Source organism: Salvelinus namaycush, chromosome 4 (assembly GCF_016432855.1).
Source record: "Salvelinus namaycush isolate Seneca chromosome 4, SaNama_1.0, whole genome shotgun sequence".
NCBI lineage: Eukaryota > Metazoa > Chordata > Actinopteri > Salmoniformes > Salmonidae > Salvelinus > Salvelinus namaycush.
The window spans coordinates 3,436,497-3,458,314 of NC_052310.1; the positions used below are offsets into that span (position 1 = coordinate 3,436,497).

At 48.1% G+C, this 21,818-nt stretch overlaps 3 protein-coding genes across 4 annotated transcripts in view; all 3 read left to right on the top strand.

Annotated features, from left to right (window-relative positions):
• The window catches only part of micu1 (mitochondrial calcium uptake 1), a 113,051-nt gene that overhangs the window by 53,435 nt on the left and 37,798 nt on the right, over positions 1 to 21,818 (top strand). For both annotated transcript variants that reach the window (XM_038990998.1, XM_038990997.1), the window contains exon 5: positions 2,981 to 3,024. In XM_038990998.1, coding sequence (XP_038846926.1) covers positions 2,981 to 3,024 — 44 coding nt within the window. The remainder of the gene's footprint in view (positions 1 to 2,980; positions 3,025 to 21,818) is intronic.
• On the top strand, positions 4,621 to 7,325 carry LOC120046066 (filaggrin-2-like). Its single transcript, XM_038990996.1, has 3 exons — positions 4,621 to 5,496; positions 5,710 to 5,826; positions 6,087 to 7,325. Exons 1-3 carry the CDS (start codon positions 5,175 to 5,177, stop codon positions 7,163 to 7,165), a joined length of 1,518 nt encoding a protein of 505 aa, XP_038846924.1. The 5' UTR covers positions 4,621 to 5,174; the 3' UTR covers positions 7,166 to 7,325.
• Positions 5,887 to 8,955, top strand: LOC120046068 (pol-RFamide neuropeptides-like). The gene is made up of 3 exons (XM_038991000.1): positions 5,887 to 5,920; positions 7,318 to 8,188; positions 8,221 to 8,955. The coding sequence occupies exons 2-3, from the start codon at positions 7,318 to 7,320 to the stop codon at positions 8,367 to 8,369; spliced, it is 1,020 nt and encodes a 339-aa protein (XP_038846928.1). The 5' UTR covers positions 5,887 to 5,920; the 3' UTR covers positions 8,370 to 8,955.

A 21,818-nucleotide genomic window follows, 5' to 3' on the forward strand; every position in this document is an offset into this window, starting at 1 on the left:
CATCAAAAGGAACATACAATTCAACATACCGAATACGTTTCGTTTAGGGGCGCAGCGGGAGGGGGAGGGGGGCGCAGCGGGAGGGGGAGGGGGGCGCAGCGAGAGTGGGAGGGGGGCGCAGCGAGATTGGGAGGGGGAGACTCAGTAGGACACAAATATTGGTGTTCCAAAAAAGGTCTGGGGACCGCTTGTGGCAAAATCTCTTTCCTCTATCGTTCCAGTGCTTTACACTGCAGCAGACTTTCTATTTTGCAAATACACTTCCCGTTGATGTTCATTTAGAGCTGGACTATTATTGTCCTGCCAGAAGTATTTGGGTGGACATTTTAGTTTAAAAAGGAGGTTGCTTGTAAGTTGTATGTTGTCAGTTGAACTGTATTGAGGCGGGGTGTACTAACGACATGTGGCCGAGAAGATTGTGGACATTTTTAAGGCCTTGTGTCTATGAACCCCCCCCCCCCCCCCCCCCACACACACATTCATACCCTCTGCACTCCTCCACTGGAAGGTAATACAGATTACTGCAAATCCTCTGTTGATCCTCCTGCAAATCCTCCTCTCTCTTTCTTGTAAATTGCTTCTATGAAGTTGCTGTTCAATTGCTCTGCCATTATTATTATTGTATGATGTATTCTTGTTGGGGTTACCCCTGTGCTGTGGGTTTATAGTGTCTGTATTCTCTTTTCTCTCCACTGGCTATCTGGTAAACAGGCTACACTCTAGGCAGTCTCTTCTGCTGATGTGTGTGGGTCTGGTAGTGGTACTCTCTCTATTCTACTCTTTTCCTTTCGGCATGGTTACTACCTGCCTGGCGCCCGAACAAAATCTTTATCTTCCCCCTCTCTAATAAGTACCGCTACACGCTCACCAACAAAGAATTCACCAAAACGGGACAAAATACAGTTATAGAAGTCATTGCCCTTTATGGTTGTGAGGTCTGGGGTCCGCTCACCAACTAAGAATTCACCAAAATGGGACAAAACCCCCAAAATATACTTTGTGTACAACTCCAAACAATGCAGGGCAGATTTAGGACTCATACCCACTAGTTATCTACATCCAGGAAGAAGATGGACAGGGGTAGGAGTGAGGACTCATACCCACTAGTTATCTACATCCAGGAAAAACCTGTTCAATTCAACAGCTTCCTAAAAGGAAGCGATGCTCACACATTCCACCACAAAGCCCTCACCTACAGAGAGACAAACCTGGAGAAGAGTCCCCTCAGAGCTCTCTTTATGGAGGAGAGATGGACAGGGGTAGGAGTGAGACTATGGAGGAGAGATGGACAGGGGTAGGAGTGAGTGAGACTCTGGAGGAGAGATGGACAGGGGTAGGAGTGAGTGAGACTCTATGGAGGAGAGATGGACAGGGGTAGGAGTGAGTGAGGAGTGAGTGAGACTCTATGGAGGAGAGATGGACAGGGGTAGGAGTGAGTGCGACTCTGGAGGAGAGATGGACAGGGGTAGGAGTGAGTGAGACTCTATGGAGGAGAGATGGACAGGAAGGAGAAGATGATCCAGCTGACAGTCAGTCATTCTGTCCGTTCCATTATTCATTGATCCAGCTGACAGTCAGTCATTCTGTCCGCTCCATTATTCATTGATCCAGCTGACAGTCAGTCATTCTGTCCGTTCCATTATTCATTGATCCAGCTGACAGTCAGTCATTCTGTCCGGTCCATTATTCATTGTGTTCCAGTATAGTACTGTTGTAGCATAATCACATTGATTTCGTGTGACAGACCACACCTCACTAATTCATCAATCTAGGGAGAATCTCAATTGCAAACTCCCAGAGTCCTCTGTCTTTAAGGATGTGCTTAAAGTGCGGTTTAAACCCAGGATGGTGCGGGCGGTTTAAACCCAGGATGGCGCGGGCGGTTTCAACCCAGGATGGCGCGGGCGGTTTCAACCCAGGATGGCGCGGGCGGTTTCAACCCAGGATGGCGCGGGCGGTTTCAACCCAGGATGGCGCGGGCGGTTTCAACCCAGGATGGCGCGGGCGGTTTCAACCCAGGATGGCGCGGGCGGTTTCAACCCAGGATGGCGCGGGCGGTTTCAACCCAGGATGGCGCGGGCGGTTTATACCCAGGATGGCGCGGGCGGTTTATACCCAGGATGGCGCGGGCGGTTTAAACCCAGGATGGCGCGGGCGGTTTCAACCCAGGATGGCGCGGGCGGTTTCAACCCAGGATGGCGCGGGCGGTTTATACCCAGGATGGTGCGGGCGGTTTCATCTGGCCTTGGGGTCTCCTACTGAATGTGTGCTAGAAGCCACGTCTTCTAGCATTGCATGACAATGTCACGAGTTAAATAGAATATCATTTATTTGTGTAAAATCATACATCAAGATTAACATTGTATTCTCAGAGGACTTAAAAGTATTAATTAAAACACTTGTTTACAAATTCTGGCCAAAAAAAATACCCAGCAGCATCTGCATCCAGTAACATGTTAAATACATCTTATTTTTCCAAATCAACTCTATCTGCTGATTTAATGAACAGATGAATCAATGCTGATTGGTGTATTTGAGAGCTTTCTGGAAACTGGGTGGTTATTGGTGGTTATTAATCAGTGTCACGTCACTCTAGAAATACATTTTAAATGGCCACTGAAGTCAATGTATCCCAAATGACAGCCTATTCCCTACATAGTGCTTTTGACCAGAGCCCTTTGGCCTATTTTAGTGAATAGGGTGCCGTTTGGGACCTAGGTCCTACTGTACATATACACTATGCTCTGCTCGGCGGACGGACTCGTTTGTAGATGCTTATGTAATGTAGTCGGAACTAGATCTCTGTCTCGATCTATTTGTAATTTTATAAACATTAACAGTGAATTTTTTTCTCCCTCTTTTCTCCTGTCTCTCTCTCTCTCTCCATACCTCTCTCTCTCTCTCTCTCCATACCTCTCTCTCTCTCTCTCTCTCCATACCTCTCTCTCTCTCTCTCTCCATACCTCTCTCTCTCACACAGACCTGGGCCTGGATCAGTTCCAGGTGAAGCGATATGATGGAAAGGTAAGCAGTGATGAGAGCGTGGGAGGGTGGGTGGGTGTGTGGGCGGGCAGCAGGCCATGGCCAAAGGGAAGGATGGCAGCCCGGGTGGGCGATGAGAAAGGGTTACCTACCTACCTCTTGTTAAAGTCCCAGCTCTTACATATCTTTCATTACCTGGGGGTGTGTCCCAAATGGCACCCTATGCCATATCATGACCCATAGGGCTCTTGACAAAACCTAGTGTGATCTATTAGGGAACAGGTTTCCATTTGGGATGCACCGCCTGGTTTCATAAAACTCATTCCACCTCTCTTTTCAGACTGTGAGAGTGAAGCGTGAGAGAGTAATCCTAAGTGGATAACCATGGAACTGCGGTAATCTTAATTGCAATGGGGAAGAGGGGGGGGTTATCGAGGTGGAATATATTTCATCATGAGATTCAACAGTTGTTTTATAACCTATCACTCTCTAGTGCGATGTTTCTTCATCCTGGTCCCGGGGACCTGAAGGGATGCACATTTTGGTTTCGCCTCATACACCTGATTCAAATCAAAAGCTTTGAGTTGATTGGTGTTATAAGGTGTGTAGTGCTAGGGGTCCCCAGGACCAGGATGAGGGAACACTGGAGTACAGGACGAGAAGGAAGTCAAGATCACAGCTCGGATAACAACAGCATTTGCAAAATAAAAGCTCTTTGAAGCTACTTTTTTAAATGCAGGACTACTTTATTTTTCTTAAATACCACAGTCTTATTAGGTTTACAAGAAGGTTAATAAGCAGGTTATAAAGCTAAGGTTATAACGGTGTATAAACAGCAGCATAAAATGTGGTCTAATTGCGAAGATGCTGCTGCTTGTGAGTTAAGAGACACTTCAGATCCTGAACTAATATGATGAAGAGAAGCCAGAATTGGCAGATTAACGCTGTTACAGCCAATATCCACAATCCCAGACCCATCCACTACTAACCTAATGTTCATCTCCAAAGACACGCCTACCACCACTCTCTTAAGTCTTTGACATTCACCCTTTTGCTGCATCAGTAGGCCTTATGACAGAGTGGTGTTCTATCCAGCTGGCCATCTAGCAGGCTTTAAGGAATGAGGGACATGTGGATAGCAGGCTTTAAGGAGGAAGGGACGAGGGACATGTAGATAGCAGGCTTTAAGGAATGAGGGACATGTGGATAGCAGGCTTTAAGGAATGAGGGACATGTGGATAGCAGGCTTTAAGGAATGAGGGACATGTGGATAGCAGGCTTTAAGGAATGAGGGACATGTGGATAGCAGGCTTTAAGGAATGAGGGACATGTGGATAGCAGGCTTTAAGGAATGAGGGACATGTGGATAGCAGGCTTTAAGGAATGAGGGACATGTGGATAGCAGGCTTTAAGGAGGAAGGGACGAGGGACATGTGGATAGCAGGCTTTAAGGAGGAAGGGACGAGGGACATGTGGATAGCAGGCTTTAAGGAGGAAGGGACGAGGGACATGTGGATAGCAGGCTTTAAGGAGGAAGGGACGAGGGACATGTGGATAGCAGGCTTTAAGGAGGAAGGAACGAGGGACATGTGGATAGCAGGCTTTAAGGAGGAAGGAATGAGGGACATGTGGATAGCAGGCTTTAAGGAGGAAGGGACGAGGGACATGTAGATAGCTGGGTTTAAGGAGGAAAGGACGAGGGACATGTGGGTAGCTGGGTTTAAGGAGGAAGGGACGAGGGACATGTGGATAGCTGGGTTTAAGGAGGAAGGAATGAGGGACATGTGGATAGCAGGCTTTAAGGAGGAAGGGACGAGGGACATGTGGATAGCAGGCTTTGAGGAGGAAGGAACGAGGGACATGTGGGTAGCTGGGTTTAAGGAGGAAGGGACGAGGGACATGTGGATAGCTGGGTTTAAGGAGGAAGGGACGAGGGACATGTGGATAGCTGGGTTTAAGGAGGAAGGAACGAGGGACATGTGGATAGCTGGGTTTGAGGAAGGAACGAGGGACATGTGGGTAGCAGGGTTTAAGGAGGAAGGAACGAGGGACATGTGGATAGCTGGCTGAGGAAGGGACGAGGGACATGTGGATAGCAGGCTTTGAGGAAGGGACGAGGGACATGTGGATAGCAGGCTTTGAGGAAGGGACGAGGGACATGTGGATAGCAGGCTGAGGAAGGGACGAGGGACATGTGGATAGCAGGCTTTAAGGAGGAAGGGACGAGGGACATGTGGATAGCAGGCTTTAAGGAGGAAGGGACGAGGCACATGTGGATAGCAGGCTTTAAGGAGGAAAGGACGAGGGACATGTGGATAGCAGGCTTTAAGGAGGAAGGGACGAGGGAAATGTGGATAGCAGGCTTTGAGGAAGGGACGAGGGACATGTGGACAGCAGGCTTTAAGGAGGAAGGGACGAGGGACATGTGGATAGCAGACTTTAAGGAGGAAGGGACGAGGGACATGTGGGTAGCAGGCTTTAAGGAGGAAGGGACGAGGGACATGTGGATAGCAGGCTTTAAGGAGGAAGGGACGAGGGACATGTGGATAGCAGGCTTTAAGGAGGAAGGGACGAGGGACATGTGGATAGCAGGCTTTGAGGAAGGGACGAGGGACATGTGGATAGCAGGCTTTGAGGAAGGGACGAGGGACATGTGGATAGCAGGCTTTGAGGAAGGGACGAGGGACATGTGGATAGCAGGCTGAGGAAGGGACATGTGGATAGCAGGCTTTAAGGAGGAAGGGACGAGGGACATGTGGATAGCAGGCTTTAAGGAGGAAGGGACGAGGGACATGTGGATAGCAGGCTTTAAGGAGGAAGGGACGAGGGACATGTGGATAGCAGGCTTTAAGGAGGGAGGGACATGTGGATAGCAGGCTTTGAGGAAGGGACGAGGGACATGTGGATAGCAGGCTTTAAGGAGGAAGGGACGAGGGACATGTGGACAGCAGGCTTTAAGGAGGAAGGGACGAGGGACATGTGGACAGCAGGCTTTAAGGAGGAAGGGACGAGGGACATGTGGACAGCAGGCTTTGAGGAAGGGACGAGGGACATGTGGATAGCAGGCTTTGAGGAGGAAGGGACGAGGGACATGTGGATAGCAGGCTTTAAGGAGGAAGGGACGAGGGACATGTGGATAGCAGGCTTTAAGGAGGAAAGGACGAGGGACATGTGGATAGCAGGCTTTAAGGAGGAAGGGACGAGGGACATGTGGATAGCAGGCTTTAAGGAGGAAGGGACGAGGGACATGTGGACAGCAGGCTTTAAGGAGGAAGGGACGAGGGACATGTGGATAGCAGGCTTTAAGGAGGAAGGGACGAGGGACATGTGGGTAGCAGGCTTTAAGGAGGAAGGGACGAGGGACATGTGGATAGCAGGCTTTAAGGAGGAAGGGACGAGGGACATGTGGATAGCAGGCTTTAAGGAGGAAGGGACGAGGGACATGTGGATAGCAGGCTTTAAGGAGGAAGGGACGAGGGACATGTGGATAGCAGGCTTTAAGGAGGAAGGGACGAGGGACATGTGGATAGCAGGCTTTGAGGAAGGGACGAGGGACATGTGGATAGCAGGCTTTGAGGAAGGGACGAGGGACATGTGGATAGCAGGCTTTGAGGAAGGGACGAGGGACATGTGGATAGCAGGCTTTGAGGAAGGGACGAGGGACATGTGGATAGCAGGCTTTAAGGAGGAAGGGACGAGGGACATGTGGATAGCAGGCTTTAAGGAGGAAGGGACGAGGGACATGTGGATAGCAGGCTTTAAGGAGGAAGGGACGAGGGACATGTGGATAGCAGGCTTTAAGGAGGAAGGGACGAGGGACATGTGGATAGCAGGCTTTAAGGAGGAAGGGACGAGGGACATGTGGATAGCAGGCTTTAAGGAGGAAGGGACGAGGGACATGTGGATAGCAGGCTTTAAGGAGGAAGGGACGAGGGACATGTGGATAGCAGGCTTTAAGGAGGAAGGGACGAGGGACATGTGGATAGCAGGCTTTAAGGAGGAAGGGACGAGGGACATGTGGATAGCAGGCTTTAAGGAGGAAGGGACGAGGGACACGTGGATAGCAGGCTTTAAGGAGGAAGGGACGAGGGACATGTGGATAGCAGGCTTTGAGGAAGGGACGAGGGACATGTGGATAGCAGGCTTTGAGGAAGGGACGAGGGACGTGTGGATAGCAGGCTGAGGAAGGGATGAGGGACATGTGGATAGCAGGCTGAGGAAGGGACGAGGGACATGTGGATAGCAGGCTGAGGAAGGGACGAGGGACATGTGGATAGCAGGCTGAGGAAGGGACGAGGGACATGTGGATAGCAGGCTGAGGAAGGGACGAGGGACATGTGGATAGCAGGCTTTAAGGAGGAAGGGACGAGGGACATGTGGATAGCAGGCTTTAAGGAGGAAGGGACGAGGGACATGTGGATAGCAGGCTTTAAGGAGGAAGGGACGAGGGACATGTGGATAGCAGGCTTTAAGGAGGAAGGGACGAGGGACATGTGGATAGCAGGCTTTAAGGAGGAAGGGACGAGGGACATGTGGATAGCAGGCTTTAAGGAGGAAGGGACGAGGGACATGTGGATAGCAGGCTTTAAGGAGGAAGGGACGAGGGACATGTGGATAGCAGGCTTTAAGGAGGAAGGGACGAGGGACATGTGGATAGCAGGCTTTAAGGAGGAAGGGACGAGGGACATGTGGATAGCAGGCTTTAAGGAGGAAGGGACGAGGGACATGTGGATAGCAGGCTTTAAGGAGGAAGGGACGAGGGACATGTGGATAGCAGGCTTTAAGGAGGAAGGGACGAGGGACATGTGGATAGCAGGCTTTAAGGAGGAAGGGACGAGGGACATGTGGATAGCAGGCTTTAAGGAGGAAGGGACGAGGGACATGTGGATAGCAGGCTTTAAGGAGGAAGGGACGAGGGACATGTGGATAGCAGGCTTTAAGGAGGAAGGGACGAGGGACATGTGGATAGCAGGCTTTAAGGAGGAAGGGACGAGGGACATGTGGATAGCAGGCTTTAAGGAGGAAGGGACGAGGGACATGTGGATAGCAGGCTTTAAGGAGGAAGGGACGAGGGACATGTGGATAGCAGGCTTTAAGGAGGAAGGGACGAGGGACATGTGGATAGCAGGCTTTAAGGAGGAAGGGACGAGGGACATGTGGATAGCAGGCTTTAAGGAGGAAGGGACGAGGGACATGTGGATAGCAGGCTTTAAGGAGGAAGGGACATGTGGACAGCAGGCTTTAAGGAGGAAGGGACGAGGGACATGTGGATAGCAGGCTTTAAGGAGGAAGGGACGAGGGACATGTGGATAGCAGGCTTTAAGGAGGAAGGGACGAGGGACATGTGGATAGCAGGCTTTAAGGAGGAAGGGACGAGGGACATGTGAATAGCAGGCTTTAAGGAGGAAGGGACGAGGGACATGTGGATAGCAGGCTTTGAGGAAGGGACGAGGGACATGTGGATAGCAGGCTTTGAGGAAGGGACGAGGGACATGTGGATAGCAGGCTTTGAGGAGAAAGGAACGAAGGACATGTGGATAGCTGCCAGACATAAAAATGTAGGGTCAGTTTATCCTATTAAATCGTAATGAATTGATCCCATCAATAGTAATCAGTTGGCGGACGTACCCATGTCCCTGTCCCCTAAGGATGCCTGCCAGTCAACAGAAGGGTGGCTTCTAGCTGTGGTCTATATTAGGGAGAGTGTAAAGACTGAGCACCACATGTCCCAGGAGAAGATGTCAATTTCCATCAATAATAAGGACTGTACGCAGAAACCAAACCCTGTTCCTGTCTTGACTACAGCACCCCCCTCCTATCCTCAGACAGACTGAAGGGTGAATGGCAAAGCACAAAACCTCCCATTTGAAGGCTCTGTTAAAGAACCACCAAACTACTCCCATGACATGACGTCCAATCACTAACAAGCACCTTGAAGAGAGTACCACACCTCTGTTCCGGTATCACCTAGTCCCTAGCACCGGTCTTCTCTCCTCTGGCAGAGCACACAACTCTTGATTCGCACAACTCTTGATTCGCACAACTCTTGATTCGCACAACTCTTGATTCGCACAACTCTTGATTTGCACAACTCTTGATTCGCACAACTCTTGATTCGCACAACTCTTGATTCGCACAACTCTGAACAAGTTCCAATGTCATCCTTGCCTTGCTCTGTGTCTGAAAGAACAGCTTTGTTCCACGCATAGTTAACCACTTAATCATTAAGAGACTCAACTAGTGGACCTGCCTACTAGACCATAATGGTCTATTTAGTGGTACTTTTATAGGCTGACAGGTGGACCTTGGACCAGAGTAATGGACCTAGACTAGATAAGAGAACAACGCTAGGGGCATAGATAAGCCACCTACACCCATCCTTGTCCCCGGTCACCTTTCGTATTCTTTCTCCAGGGTTTTTTCTGCACAGAAAAGTTTTGGGGCGGGCTGCCTACTGTAAGTCCAACCAATATTTTTTTATTTTTTTTTAAAATCCATATATATATGTATTTAGTGAAGATTAAACTTAAGACTAATACCAGATATAAAGTATGTCGACAAGATAATGGACCTATACATTTAAAGAAAAAATAAAAGAACTTAGAGAACTAACAATCACCAAAATAAAACTATAGACCGAGAGAATCTCATTCTCCAAAATAATGCTCTTCAGGAGTATTTTTGTCATGGCACGTGGTCCCCATTTATTTTTTTATTTATTTATTATTTTTTTTTTTTTTTATAAATTTTATCCCCTTTTCTCCCCAATTTTTCGTGGTATCCAATCGCTAGTAATTACTATCTTGTCTCATCGCTACAACTCCCGTACGGGCTCGGGAGAGACGAAGGTCGAAAGCCATGCGTCCTCCGAAGCACAACCCAACCAAGCCGCACTGCTTCTTTAACACAGCGCGCCTCCAACCCGGAAGCCAGCCGCACCAATGTGTCGGAGGAAACACCGTGCACCTGGCCCCCTTGGTTAGCGCGCACTGCGCCCGGCCCGCCACAGGAGTCGCTGGAGCGCGATGAGACAAGGATATCCCTACCGGCCAAACCCTCCCTAACCCGGACGACGCTAGCCCAATTGTGCGTCGCCCCACGGACCTCCCGGTCGCGGCCGGCTGCGACAGAGCCTGGGCGCGAACCCAGAGACTCTGGTGGCGCAGTTAGCACTGCGATGTGGTCCCCATTTTGAGTCACTCAGATGGCATAAGCCACAGCAAAATGTGTACAATTTGGGGCGGCAGGGTAGCCTAGTGGTTAGAGCATTGGACTAGTAACCAAAAGGTTGCAAGTTCGAAGCTGACAAGGTACCAATCTGTCGTTCTGCACCTGAACAAGGCAGTTATTTGTTCTTGTCAAGAATTTGTTCTTAACTGACTTGCCTAGTTAAATAAAGGTAAAAATAGCAGGAAATTAGCTTTAAAACAGCAACATTTTGTCAGCGGCATCTAAAAGATTTTGGCCGGCGAACGTGCCTACTGCCACGCCCTTGCCACGCCTACCACCTAAGCCCCATTTTTGATCCAGAGAAAACCCCATGTTGAATTCCAAGCCCTCCCTTTAGTTTTGCTCCGGCTTGGGTCCCTTAAATAATGCCTGTTGGTAGTTTTCTTCCAGTCAAACAATACGTCTTCATTGATCTAGTATGTGGAGACAACGGAAGTTGTTAATTTTTCTGCCACAGTAATTAGTGGTTAATTAGCTGTCAGAGTAACCATCCATCCTCACCACACATCATACAGTCCCAGTGAGCATCAATCAATTCCCAGACCCTCCCTAACTTGCTCCTTCCTCCCTCCCTCCTCTTGTCGCTCCCTCTCTCCATCCCTCCCTCTCTCTTTCATCAACAGATTGTTAGTACATGAATAGTAATCATGTGTGTAATCTCGTTATTTGGGCCCGTCAGTTTCCCCCCAGGGGCATCAATGAATAATCACCCTGCTATCTATCAATCATGTGCTATGAAACGTTCTCTCCCTCACTCTCTTTATCACTAATGTGTTCGTAAACCGTCAAGACACAAATCACAGATTAAAGAGTCGAGTTGGCGGCGAAGTATTTTCTCTACTCCCCCCATCCCTACCCTCTATCTCTCTCCTTCCCTACCCTCCATCTCTCTCTCTCCTCCCCCCTTTCCTACCATACATTTCTCTCCTCCGTCCCTCCACCCCCCTTCCCTACCCTCCATCTCTCTCCTCCCTCCCCCCTCGGCTATTCAGATGTCAGTAGGTTATTTGAATAACCCTCAGACTCTGACAGATATCCAATATATTGGAAACACAAGCCAGTATCCCAGCTCGTTGATCAATATCTACTGTGTGTTTATCTCTGTTCCTGCGGTAAAGGTGAATGGAAGGTGCCCTGGGGGTGTCCCAAACGGTAGCCTATCCACTATGGGCCCTGGTCACAAGTAGTGCGGACTATAAAGGGTGTAGGATGCCATTTTTGGACGCAGCCCTGGTGTTTTCTATGTAACCATAGCGACACACAGCAGGAGCATAAAAGAAAAATGTTGCAGCTCAATAAACACACACACACACACACACACACACACACACACACACACACACACACACACACACACACACACCTTTACGTTTACACAGACAAGAACACTGACCCTGCACTGATTTTTTTAGATAAGCAAACAAAACCGAGATTATACTATTTAACTACTATTTGAATATGAATAGTCAACAGAGGACGATTACAGTATGTTTGCACATTCATGCTCATTGGTCCAGAACTAGGTCCATCATTTGTTTAATACACGCACCCCAATATAACCATATATAAATGGAATAGTGTCTCAACAAAGAGCTTGCGGTATGAAACGGCATGATAATGTCCATACCAACAGCTTGAGGTATGAAACGGCATGATAATGTCCATACCAACAGCTTGAGGTATGAAACGGCATGATAATGTCCATACCAACAGCTTGAGGTATGAAACGGCATGATAATGTCCACACAAACAGCTTGAGGTATGAAACGGCATTATAATGTCCATACCAACAGCTTGCGGTATGAAACGGCATGATAATGTCCATACCAACAGCTTGAGGTATGAAACGGCATGATAATGTCCATACCAACAGCTTGAGGTATGAAACGGCATGATAATGTCCATACCAACAGCTTGAGGTATGAAACGGCATTATAATGTCCATACCAACAGCTTGCGGTATGAAACGGCATGATAATGTCCATACCAACAGCTTGAGGTATGAAACGGCATGATAATGTCCACACCAACAGCTTGAGGTATGAAACGGCATGATAATGTCCATACCAACAGCTTGAGGTATGAAACGGCATGATAATGTCCATACCAACAGCTTGCGGTATGAAACGGCATGATAATGTCCATACCAACAGCTTGAGGTATGAAACGGCATTATAATGTCCATACCAACAGCTTGAGGTATGAACCGGCATGATAATGTCCATACCAACAGCTTGCGGTATGAAACGGCATGATAATGTCCATACCAACAGCTTGAGGTATGAAACGGCATGATAATGTCCATACCAACAGCTTGAGGTATGAAACGGCATGATAATGTCCATACCAACAGCTTGAGGTATGAAACGGCATGATAATGTCCATACCAACAGCTTGAGGTGTACTAAAGTGATTGAGTGAGTAAAAACAGAGATCGATTGTGGCAAAGCAACATAGCCTAGTTAACCAGTCTGAATTCTTCTCTCACCATTGAGATTTAGCATTCAGACTGATTTTACTAGGCTAGGTTGCCTAGCCACCACAGACCCTCATATTCTCTCTCTCTCTCTCAATCACTGTATTGGACCACCAAGCTATTTGGACATTCAACATGATTCCTTTAGTTTGTGTGCGTATATGAGCAATCAAAAATATATATAGAGAGTTGAGATGGGTTTAACCAAGCTAACCCCCTCTTTCAACTGGAAATGGAATGTTCCAGAGTTCTAGAAGGAATGTTCTAGAAGGAATGTTCCAGAGTTCTAGAAGGAATGTTCCAGAGTTCTAGATGGAACGTTCCAGAGTTCTAGATGGATGATCCCTATGTAGCCGATATGTCACCTGTATCTCTGGGCATTCTGTTTGCATATCTCTCTCTGTACTATACAGTAGTCTACACATGATGCATGGCTAGCTGTGGATGATAGTCCCTTGACGTGCAAACACACTCACCATTCACACACCGACGCACCTGATTGGCCTGATAGCGTCCTCTGGCTTGGCAACAGAATTACACTTCACTCGCTTTTCTATCCAGCCTCCTTTCCCCCTCCTCCCTCCCCTCGTTCCCTCGCCAAGAACCTATGAAATCGCTCCACTCCACTGGAATGGGAGACAATATTAATATTGTAAGAATTACAGTAACCTACAACTCCCCTGAGCTGAAACTCCTGAGTCGAGGGCAGTTTTATGGTCAGAGTATGCTAATTCAAGGTTCAGACTAGGAGATTGGGATTGGTTGGGGGTGGTGGAGTGGGGGGGGGGTCCACGGGGGATGAAGCTTCTCCTTGTCTGAGGGGAAAAATATCACTACGAAATCTGCTTGAGTACTATTAGTATCTATGAAAAAAAATATTAATTGGAAAATGGTTGTTCTCCTCTCCTGTCTCTTTCGCACTGCTAAAATCCCTCACCATATTTTTTTCACATTTGTTTATTTATCCATTGTTTGTTCTTTTAATATTTGGTTACTCCCTACTGCTCTTAGTATGTTTGGGTACTCCCCTACTGCTCTTAGTATGTTTGGGTACTCCCCTACTGCTCTTAGTATGTTTGGGTACTCCCCCACTGCTCTTAGTATGTTTGGGTACTCCCCTACTGCTCTTAGTATGTTTGGGTACTCCCCTACTGCTCTTAGTATGTGTGGGTACTCCCCCACTGCTCTTAGTATGTTTGGGTACTCCCCTACTGCTCTTAGTATGTTTGGGTACTCCCCTACTGCTCTTAGTATGTTTGGGTACTCCCCCACTGCTCTTAGTATGTTTGGGTACTCCCCCACTGCTCTTAGTATGTTTGGGTACTCCCCCACTGCTCTTAGTATGTTTGGGTACTCCCAAGCTGCTCTTAGTATGTTTGGGTACTCCCCCGCTGCTCTTAGTATGTTTGGGTACTCCCCCGCTGCTCTTAGTATGTTTGGGTACTCCCCTGCTGCTCTTAGTATGTTTGGGTACTCCCCTGCTGCTCTTAGTATGTTTGGGTACTCCCCCGCTGCTCTTAGTATGTTTGGGTACTCCCCTGCTTTAACAGATTCTACTTGGGTCTCCTGTGTTTTCTAAACCAAATGTTCCCTTGAGTTTAATCTTCCACTGTCCAAGTGTATCTCTCTCCCTCTTTCTCTCTCCTCATATCATTGTGACCAAACCATCAGTTGTTATAATGTAATGTTATTGTAATGTTTTGCTGTTATTCATGTAACTGCTGTGGAATCTACTCCTGCTCTGGCAGTCTTCTCCATATAACCAATAACCCTTCCTCCTCCTCCTCCTCCCGATGAATCCCCCATTTTATCAACCATCCCTCCCCCGTATCCCCTACCTACCTATTCATAAACTGTCCCGCCCCTCCCTCCCTGTCTCCTCTCCCCTCCTCCATCCCTCCATCCGCCCCTCCCTCTCTGCAGGACTTCTGGCAGGTATGGGGCGTGTCCCGAGCAGCATGTGTGTGTGTTTGAACAAAGGCCTGATCTGATAACTGTGTACTCTATTCACTGTACATCCCTACTGTCTACCTCTACCTCCATCTCTCTCTCCTTCTAATTCCTACTCTCTACCTCCATCTCTCTCTCCTTCTAATTCCTACTCTCTACCTCCATCTCTCTCTCCTTCTAATTCCTACTCTCTACCTCCATCTCTCTCTCCTTCTAATTCCTACTCTCTACCTCATCTCTCTCTCCTTCTAATTCCTACTCTCTACCTCCATCTCTCTCTCCTTCTAATTCCTACTCTCTACCTCCATCTCTCTCTCCTTCTAATTCCTACTCTCTACCTCCAACTCCATCCATCTCTAATCCCTACCTCTCTCTCTCACTCTGTGCCTCTACTTCACTCTGTGCCTCTACTTCACTCTGTGCCTCTACTTCACTATGTGCCTCTACTTCACTCTCCCCTGAAGATCTTCCATTCATTCACTACCAGTCAAAAGTTTTAGAACACCTACACATTCAAGGGTTTTTCTTTATTTTTTACTATTTTCTACATTGTAGATTAATAGTGAGTTCATAGTTTTAATGTCTTAACACATGGAATCATGTGGTAACCAAAAAGGTGTTAAACAAATCAAAATATATTTGATATTCTTAAAAGTAGCCACCCTTTGCCTTGATGACAACTTTGCACACTCTTGGCATTCTCTCAACCAGCTTCACCTGGAATGCTTTTCCAACAGTCTTGAAGGAGTTCCCACATATGCTGAGCACTTGCTGGCAGCTTTTCCTTCACTCTGTGGTCCAACTCATCCCAAACCATCTCAATTTGGTTGTGGTCGGGTGATTGTGGAGGCCAGGTCATCTGATGCAGCACTCCATCACTCTCCTTCTTGGTAAAATAGCCCTTACACAGCCTGGAGGTGTCTTGGGTCATTGTCCTGTTGAAAAACCAACGATAGACCCATTAAGTGCAAACCAGATGGGATGGCGTATCGCTGCAGAATGGTGTGGTAGCCATGCTGGTTAAGTGTGCCTTGAATTCTAAGTAAATCACAGACAGTGTCACCAGCTAAGCACCCTACACCATAACACCACCTCCTCCATGCTTCACGGTGGGAAATACACATGTGAAGATGATCCGTCCACTAATGTCCATTGCTTGGGTTTCCTGGCCTAAGCAAGTCTTCTTATTGGTGTCCTTTTAGTAGTGGTTTCTATGCAGCAATTCGACCATAAAGGACTGAGTCACACAGTCTCCTCTGAACAGTTGATGTTGAGATGTGTCTGTTACTTGAACTCTGTGAAGCATTTATTTTGACTGCAATTTCTGAGGCTAACTCTAATGAACTTATCCTCTGCAGCAGAGGTAACTCTGGGTCTTCCTTTCCTGTGGCGGTCCTCATGAGAGCCAGTTTCATCAAAGAGCTTGATGGTTTTTGCGACTGCACTTGAAGAAACTTTCAAAGTTGTTGAAATGTTCTGTATTGACTGACCTTCATGTCTTAAAGTAATGATGGACTGTTTGCTTATTTGAGCTGTTCTTGCCATAATATGGACTTTGTCTACCTTCTGTATACCCCCATACCTTGTCACAACACAACTGATTGACTCAAATGCATTAAGAAGGAAAGAAATTCCACAAATGAACTTTTATGAAGGCTCACCTGTTAATTTGAAATGCATTCCAGGTGACTACCTCATGAAGCTGGTTGAGAGAATGCCAAGAGTGTGCAAAGCTGTCATGAAGGCAAAGGGTGGCTACTTTGAAGAATCTCAAATATAAACCATATTTTGATTTGTTGAACACTTTTTTGGGGGGTTACTACATGATTCCATATGTGTTATTTCATAGTTTTGATGTCTTCACTATTATTCTACAATGTAGAAAAATAAATAAATAAAAACCCTGGAATGAGTAGGTGTTGTAAAACTTTTGACTGGTAGTGTAGTTGTCAGTGGGGAGGAAAAACACACTAGAAGTTTCTCTGGTCTAGTTTTTATTGCATCTCAACTTCAGCACAGAGTAAAGTGCTTAACCAAAGTCACGGGCTGTGTCCACAAAAAGGGACCCTATTCCCTCTTAAGTGCACTACTTTTGCCCAGAGCCCATTTTAGGGAATAGGGTGCCAGTTGGAACACTGGCCCACCACCACCCCAGCAGGATAGAACACTGGCCAGGCACCAAGTACTGCATTAAACATGGATCTATTTCCATCAGGAATCATTGGATTGGTAATACAAAACCCTCCACAACTGATCTTTTGGCACTGTGGATGTCAGAGTGGAGTAGGTTTAGTGATCAACGGAAAGTAGGCCTAGTATGGTTAAGATATAGAGAAACAGACAGACGGAAGGACTGGGAAATAAAATACTGGGCCATTTTGGGGGCTATCTTCTGCACCAGTACAACAGGGAAGGACGGAGAGTGCTTGTGTGCATACACAGACACCAAGTCATATATATACACTGTGTGCATACACAGACACCAAGTCATATATATATATACACACTGTGTGCATACACAGACACCAAGTCATATATATATATATACACTGTGTGCATACACAGACACCAAGTCATATATATATATATACACTGTGTGCATACACAGACACCAAGTCATATATATATATACACACTGCTCAAAAAAATAAAGGGAACACTTAAACAACACAATGTAACTCCAAGTCAATCACACTTCTGTGAAATCAAACTGTCCACTTAGGAAGCAACACTGATTGACAATAAATTTCACATGCTGTTGTGCAAATGGAAAAGACAAAAGGTGGAAATTATAGGCAATTAGCAAGACACCCCCAATAAAGGAATGGTTCTGCAGGTGGTGACCACAGACCACTTCTCAGTTCCTATGCTTCCTGGCTGATGTTTTGGTCACTTTTGAATGCTGGCGGTGCTTTCACTCTAGTGGTAGCATGAGACGGAGTCTACAACCCACACAAGTGGCTCAGGTAGTGCAGTTCATCCAGGATGGCACATCAATGCGAGCTGTGGCAAAAAGGTTTGCTGTGTCTGTCAGCGTAGTGTCCAGAGCATGGAGGCGCTACCAGGAGACAGGCCAGTACATCAGGAGACGTGGAGGAGGCCGTAGGAGGGCAACAACCCAGCAGCAGGACCGCTACCTCCGCCTTAGTGCAAGGAGGTGCACTGCCAGAGCCCTGCAAAATGACCTCCAGCAGGCCACAAATGTGCATGTGTCTGCTCAAACGGTCAGAAACAGACTCCATGAAGGTGGTATGAGGGCCCGACGTCCACAGGTGGGGGTTGTGCTTACAGCCCAACACCGTGCAGGACGTTTGGCATTTGCCAGAGAACACCAAGATTGGCAAATTCGCCACTGGCGCCCTGTGCTCTTCACAGATGAAAGCAGGTTCACACTGAGCACATGAGCACATGTGACAGACGTGACAGAGTCTGGAGACGCCGTGGAGAACGTTCTGCTGCCTGCAACATTCTCCAGCATGACCGGTTTGGCGGTGGGTCAGTCATGGTGTGGGGTGGCATTTCTTTGTGGGGCCGCACAGCCCTCCATGTGCTCGCCAGAGGTAGCCTGACTGCCATTAGGTACCGAGATGAGATCCTCAGACCCCTTGTGAGACCATATGCTGACACATGCACATTTGTGGCCTGCTGGAGGTCATTTTGCAGCGTTCTGGCAGTGCACCTCCTTGCACAAAGGTGGAGGTAGCGGTCCTGCTGCTGGGTTGTTGCCCTCCTACGGCCTCCTCCACGTCTCCTGATGTACTGGCCTGTCTCCTGGTAGCGCCTCCATGCTCTGGACACTACGCTGACAGACACAGCAAACCTTTTTGCCACAGCTCGCATTGATGTGCCATCCTGGATGAACTGCACTACCTGAGCCACTTGTGTGGGTTGTAGACTCCGTCTCATGCTACCACTAGAGTGAAAGCACCGCCAGCATTCAAAAGTGACCAAAACATCAGCCAGGAAGCATAGGAACTGAGAAGTGGTCTGTGGTCACCACCTGCAGAACCATTCCTTTATTGGGGGTGTCTTGTTAATTGCCTATAATTTCCACCTTTTGTCTATTCCATTTGCACAACAGCATGTGAAATTTATTGTCAATCAGTGTTGCTTCCTAAGTGGACAGTTTGATTTCACAGAAGTGTGATTGACTTGGAGTTACATTGTGTTGTTTAAGTGTTCCCTTTATTTTTTTGAGCAGTGTATATCACACACACACCTGCTGCTGCCTATCTCTTCAGTGTCTCTTTGTGTTTGAATCTAGATGACAGTCTACCCTCCCTGTTACTCTACGGGTTTACCTACCCCTCCCTGTTACTCTACGGGTTTACCTCCCCTCCCTGTTACTCTACGGGTTTAGTTACCCCTCCCTGTTACTCTACGGGTTTACCTACCCTCCCTGTTACTCTACGGGTTTACCTACCCTCCCTGTTACTCTACGGGTTTAGTTACCCTCCCTGTTACTCTATGGGTTTAGTTACCCTCCCTGTTACTCTATGGGTTTAGTTACCCTCCCTGTTACTCTACGGGTTTACCTCCCCTCCCTGTTGATCTACGGGTTTAGTTACCCTCCCTGTTACTCTACGGGTTTACCTACCCTCCCTGTTACTCTACGGGTTTACCTACCCCTCCCTGTTACTCTACGGGTTTAGTTACCCCTCCCTGTTACTCTACGGGTTTAGTTACCCCTCCCTGTTACTCTACTGGTTTAGTTACCCTCCCTGTTACTCTATGGGTTTAGTTACCCTCCCTGTTACTCTATGGGTTTAGTTACCCCTCCCTGTTACTCTACGGGTTTAGCTCCCCTCCCTGTTGATCTACGGGTTTACCTACCCTCCCTGTTGATCTACGGGTTTACCTACCCCTCCCTGTTACTCTACGGGTTTAGTTACCCCTCCCTGTTACTCTACGGGTTTAGTTACCCTCCCTGTTACTCTACGGGTTTACCTACCCCTCCCTGTTACTCTACGGGTTTACCTACCCCTCCCTGTTACTCTACGGGTTTACCTACCCCTTCCTGTTACTCTACGGGTTTACCTACCCCTCCCTGTTACTCTACGGGTTTAGTTACCCCTCCCTGTTACTCTACGGGTTTAGTTACCCCTCCCTGTTACTCTACGGGTTTAGTTACCCCTCCCTGTTACTCTACGGGTTTACCTACCCCTCCCTGTTACTCTACGGGTTTACCTACCCCCTCCCTGTTACTCTATGGGTTTAGTTACCTCTCCCTGTTACTCTACGGGTTTACCTACCCCTCCCTGTTACTCTACGGGTTTAGTTACCCCTCCCTGTTACTCTACGGGTTTACCTACCCCTCCCTGTTACTCTACGGGTTTACCTACCCTCCCTGTTACTCTACGGGTTTACCTCCCCTCCCTGTTACTCTACGGGTTTACCTACCCTCCCTGTTACTCTACGGGTTTACCTACCCTCCCTGTTACTCTACGGGTTTACCTCCCCTCCCTGTTACTCTACGGGTTTACCTACCCTCCCTGTTACTCTACGGGTTTACCTACCCTCCCTGTTACTCTACGGGTTTACCTACCCTCCCTGTTACTCTACGGGTTTACCTCCCCTCCCTGTTACTCTACGGGTTTACCTCCCCCTCCCTGTTACTCTACGGGTTTACCTACCCCTCCCTGTTACTCTACGGGTTTAGTTACCCTCCCTGTTACTCTACGGGTTTACCTACCCTCCCTGTTACTCTACGGGTTTACCTACCCCTCCCTGTTACTCTACGGGTTTACCTACCCTCCCTGTTACTCTACGGGTTTACCTACCCTCCCTGTTACTCTACGGGTTTACCTCCCCTCCCTGTTACTCTACGGGTTTACCTACCCTCCCTGTTACTCTACGGGTTTACCTCCCCTCCCTGTTACTCTACGGGTTTAGTTACCCTCCCTGTTACTCTACGGGTTTACCTACCCCTCCCTGTTACTCTACGGGTTTACCTCCCCTCCCTGTTACTCTACGGGTTTACCTACCCTCCCTGTTACTCTACGGGTTTACCTACCCTCCCTGTTACTCTACGGGTTTACCTACCCTCCCTGTTACTCTACGGGTTTACCTCCCCTCCCTGTTACTCTACGGGTTTACCTACCCCTCCCTGTTACTCTACGGGTTTACCTAACCTCCCTGTTACTCTACGGGTTTAGTTACCCCTCCCTGTTACTCTACTGGTTTAGTTACCCCTCCCTGTTACTCTACGGGTTTACCTACCCCTCCCTGTTACTCTACGGGTTTACCTACCCCTCCCTGTTACTCTACGGGTTTAGTTACCCCTCCCTGTTACTCTACTGGTTTAGTTACCCCTCCCTGTTACTCTACGGGTTTACCTACCCTCCCTGTTACTCTACGGGTTTACCTACCCTCCCTGTTACTCTACGGGTTTACCTACCCCTTCCTGTTACTCTACGGGTTTACCTACCCCTCCCTGTTACTCTACGGGTTTAGTTACCCTCCCTGTTACTCTACGGGTTTACCTACCCTCCCTGTTACTCTACGGGTTTACCTACCCTCCCTGTTACTCTACGGGTTTACCTACCCTCCCTGTTACTCTACGGGTTTACCTACCCTCCCTGTTACTCTACGGGTTTACCTCCCCTCCCTGTTACTCTACGGGTTTAGTTACCCTCCCTGTTACTCTACGGGTTTACCTACCCTCCCTGTTACTCTACGGGTTTAGTTACCCTCCCTGTTACTCTACGGGTTTACCTACCCCTCCCTGTTACTCTACGGGTTTACCTACCCCTCCCTGTTACTCTATGGGTTTACCTACCCTCCCTGTTACTCTACGGGTTTACCTACCCTCCCTGTTACTCTACGGGTTTACCTACCCTCCCTGTTACTCTACGGGTTTACCTACCCTCCCTGTTACTCTCCGGGTTTAGTTACCCACCCTGTTACTCTACGGGTTTAGTTACCCCTCCCTGTTACTCTACGGGTTTACCTACCCTCCCTGTTACTCTACGGGTTTACCTACCCTCCCTGTTACTCTACGGGTTTACCTACCCTCCCTGTTACTCTACGGGTTTACCTACCCCTCCCTGTTACTCTACGGGTTTACCTACCCTCCCTGTTACTCTACGGGTTTACCTCCCCTCCCTGTTACTCTACGGGTTTACCTACCCTCCCTGTTACTCTACGGGTTTACCTCCCCTCCCTGTTACTCTACGGGTTT

Bases quoted from the DNA above. Each gene is read 5' to 3' on its own strand.
- LOC120046066 (XM_038990996.1), top strand. From the start codon at position 5,175: ATGTGGATAGCAGGCTTTAAGGAGGAAGGGACGAGGGACATGTGGATA. The intron at 5,497-5,709 runs GCTTTAAGGAGG...TGTGGATAGCAG, and splicing joins GAGGGACATGTGGATAGCAG to GCTTTAAGGAGGAAGGGACG. The intron at 5,827-6,086 runs GCTTTAAGGAGG...TGTGGATAGCAG, and splicing joins GAGGGACATGTGGATAGCAG to GCTTTAAGGAGGAAGGGACG.
- LOC120046068 (XM_038991000.1), top strand. From the start codon at position 7,318: ATGTGGATAGCAGGCTTTAAGGAGGAAGGGACGAGGGACATGTGGATA. The intron at 8,189-8,220 runs GCTTTAAGGAGG...TGTGGACAGCAG, and splicing joins GAGGGACATGTGGATAGCAG to GCTTTAAGGAGGAAGGGACG.